General features: G+C 19.5%; 2 protein-coding genes across 2 annotated transcripts; one reads left to right on the forward strand and one right to left on the reverse strand.

Moving 5' to 3' along the window:
* Positions 1-81: 81 nt before the first annotated feature.
* DICPUDRAFT_160510 (uncharacterized protein) lies at positions 82-621 on the reverse strand (the record flags this gene model as incomplete). The annotated part of the gene is made up of 1 exon (XM_003295199.1): positions 82-621. One exon carries the CDS (start codon positions 619-621, stop codon positions 82-84), a length of 540 nt encoding a protein of 179 aa, XP_003295247.1.
* Positions 622-1795: 1174 nt separating this feature from the next.
* Positions 1796-2847, forward strand: DICPUDRAFT_12667 (uncharacterized protein; the record flags this gene model as incomplete). Its single annotated transcript, XM_003295198.1, has 2 exons — positions 1796-1873; positions 1951-2847. Coding segments are annotated over 2 exons (975 nt in total), but the record flags the coding sequence as incomplete, so codon positions are not given.
* Positions 2848-3189: the final 342 nt, after the last annotated feature.

Here is a 3189-nt window from a genome sequence, read left to right on the forward strand (position 1 = left end):
TCTAAAGTATTAACAATAATAATAATAAAATATTAGTTTTTAAAAAATAAAACAAAAAAAATAAATAATGATAATAAATAGTTACAATTTTGAATATTTTAAACCTTTTTTAATTTCTTGTTTAATTAAATTAATTTGATTACCATATAAAAATATGTCAATTAAAAATGATGAAATTTTTGTTTGTAAATCTAAAGAAGTTGAAGATTGTTGGTCTACTGAAAGTAAAAGTGATGCTTTTTCTAAATAAAACCTTGAATCATTATAATTATGGGTATAGTTGAATAACAATTCTGCAATTTTAATTCTGGTAATAGCTTCTTCAGTTGGTGTCATTTTGAATGGAATAAGGTTTGGTTGTTGCTCTAAAAGTTTTTTTTTTTTTTTTTTTATTTTATCTTCTTTTTTTTTAAATTGTTTATGTAAAATTTGATAATCGATTTCGTGTTCATTTTCATTTTGTTCATTGAAAATAATTAATGTTTCTAAACATTTTATTGCATTCAGAATCTCTCCACTTGAAACTAATTGATCTGATGTTACCCATAAAAAATGAATTATATATTTATCATTGAATTCATTTTGTTGTTGTGGTTGTAGTAATAGTGATGTTTGATCCATTATTAATTATAAAAATATAATAATAATTAAAAAAAAAAAAAAAAAAAAATTTAAATTTTTTTAAAATTTTTAATTTTTTTTGGAAATTTTTTTTATTCATAAAAATAGATAATAGTTATTCTTTTAATTTTTATTAGAATTATTTTACAAAGATATCTCTATATCTCTTTTTTATTATTTTTTTTCAACATTTATATTCTTCGTTGCTATTAAATCTAACAATTAATTTCAATCATCATAAAAAAAATATTATTTGAAAAGAACCTTTATTATTTTTGTGCAGAAAATAATAATTTCAAATAAAATAGTTTTTGTTGTTGTCATTTTATAAAAAAATAAATAGATTAAAAAGATTAAATAATTGTTAAGATATTTATTTCGGAAGCCTTTTTTTTTCCATTATATTTTCTTATTTGATTTTATTTAAATGGGTTCGAAAAACATGTAATAGATTTAATAGGTAATAGTAATTAGAATAATATAAATTATTTTATGCCGTTTTTATTTGTACAATGGATTTTTGTTACCAAGATTGTTATATAATCTCTAAACAAATTAAAATTAATAAATATTAAATTAAAAAAAAAAAATGGTATAAATAAAAAAACTATAAATTTATTTTTTCATTCAAAAAAAAAATAAATAAAAATTAATAACCAAAAAAATAGAAAAAATATACCAAATAGTTAAACACTTTATATTAACAATCTTAATTTTATTTAATTATATTTTAAATTCAATAATGGAAAATAATAACAATAATAATAATCATCATTTAACCAATGAAGAGCAAACAAATAGTGATAGTAGTATCAATGAGAATAATAGAGATAGCCCAAATTTATCATCAACACCTTTAGAAAATAATAGTGACGGTGATAGTAACAATAGTATTCATTTCGATAATAATAATAATAGTAATAATGGTGATAATAATAATGCACAAGAAAAGGTTAATATTAACAAACAAAAAGATATAGTTGATACCAATCCATCAGAATCAAGTTCAAGTAATAAAGAAAAAAAAGAAAATATTTTCCATAATAATAATAATAATAATAATAATAATAATAATAATAATAATAATAATAATAATAATAATAATAATAATAATAATAATAATATTAATAATACAAATAATTCAAATTGTAATTGTTTTTTAATTTGTAAATGTTATAATTATGGTGAAGTTAAACATAACACAGTAGAAGATGTTGAAATTTTAAAATCATCAATTGGATTTTTTGGTTGTGTAGGTTTTTAAATAAAACTTGATGAATATTATTTTATTATTAATTTAATTTTTCTATTTTTTAAAATTAAATAAAGGATGATACATCAATTACTTCAATATTATCACAAAGAAATTGGTCAGAAAAGAATTTAATCATTCAAAAATATAATGTTAAATATAATAAAAATTTAGAAAAAGATTTAAGAACTCATACACGTGGAAACTATAAAAATTCTTTAATTTCCGTACTAACAGAACCCAGTATTTATGATACAATTCAAGTTAGAAGAGCATTAAAATCAAAAAACTTTAAAAACTTTATTGAAATATTTTTAACAAGAAATAATCAGCAAAAAGAAATGATTAAAAGAATTTATTTAATAAAATATGAATCAAATTTAGAGCATGTAGTAGTAGAAAAGTTCAAGGGTTCCATAATGAGAAGCTTGGCTTTATCTATGATTCAAAATTATAGAGATCAAGATAATAGTGATCAAGATTCAAACATTGGTAATCGTAATGATGATTCAACTACTGTTGATATGAAATTAGTTTCAGAAGATTCAGATAGACTATATCAAGCTGGTGAAGCTCAAAGAGGTACCGATGAAAAACCATTTATTGAAATTTTTACAAAACGTTCTTTTGCTCATCTCTCAAAACTTGATTCTTTCTACCAAAATGCAAATCCTAAAGGACATTCATTAGTCAGAGCTGTCGAATTAGAATTTATCGGTAATGTAGGTTCGGCACTTTTGGATATTTTACTTTATGCCAAAGAGCCATATAGATATTGGGCAGAATGCTTTAATCGTGCTTTATCACATTGGGGTTCTAAAGAGAATGACTTAACAAGACTTTCAATTACCCAACATTACCAAGCCGCCAATATCAAACAAGCATTTTTATCATGTTATAATCAAAGCCTAGTTTTAAAAATTTCTAAAAAAACCTCTGGAAAATATAAAAAATTAATTCTTTTATTAATCAATGTTTAAAAAAAAATAAAAAAATAAAAATAAATAAAATGGACAAAAATGAATTCATAATAATCTTCATAATAATTTTTTAAAAAAAAAAAAAAAAAGTTAAAAAAAGATAATATTTGTTTAAAAAATCTTAAAATGAATATGTTAGCAATAATCGATAAAAAATCTCTAAGAAAATAATATTTTTATTTTTAGAGTTAATTTTTATTTAAAAAATATTAAATTTTAAATTGTATTTTAACTATTTTGAATATTATGAAATATAATCAGCTATTTCATTGATTGTTTTTCCATATAAATTATCAATTGAAATCTCTTTATTAAAGGAAAATTCTAATATTTGAC

This window comes from Dictyostelium purpureum (genome assembly GCF_000190715.1).
Source record: "Dictyostelium purpureum unplaced genomic scaffold DICPUscaffold_818, whole genome shotgun sequence".
Classification (NCBI taxonomy): Eukaryota; Evosea; class Eumycetozoa; order Dictyosteliales; family Dictyosteliaceae; genus Dictyostelium; species Dictyostelium purpureum.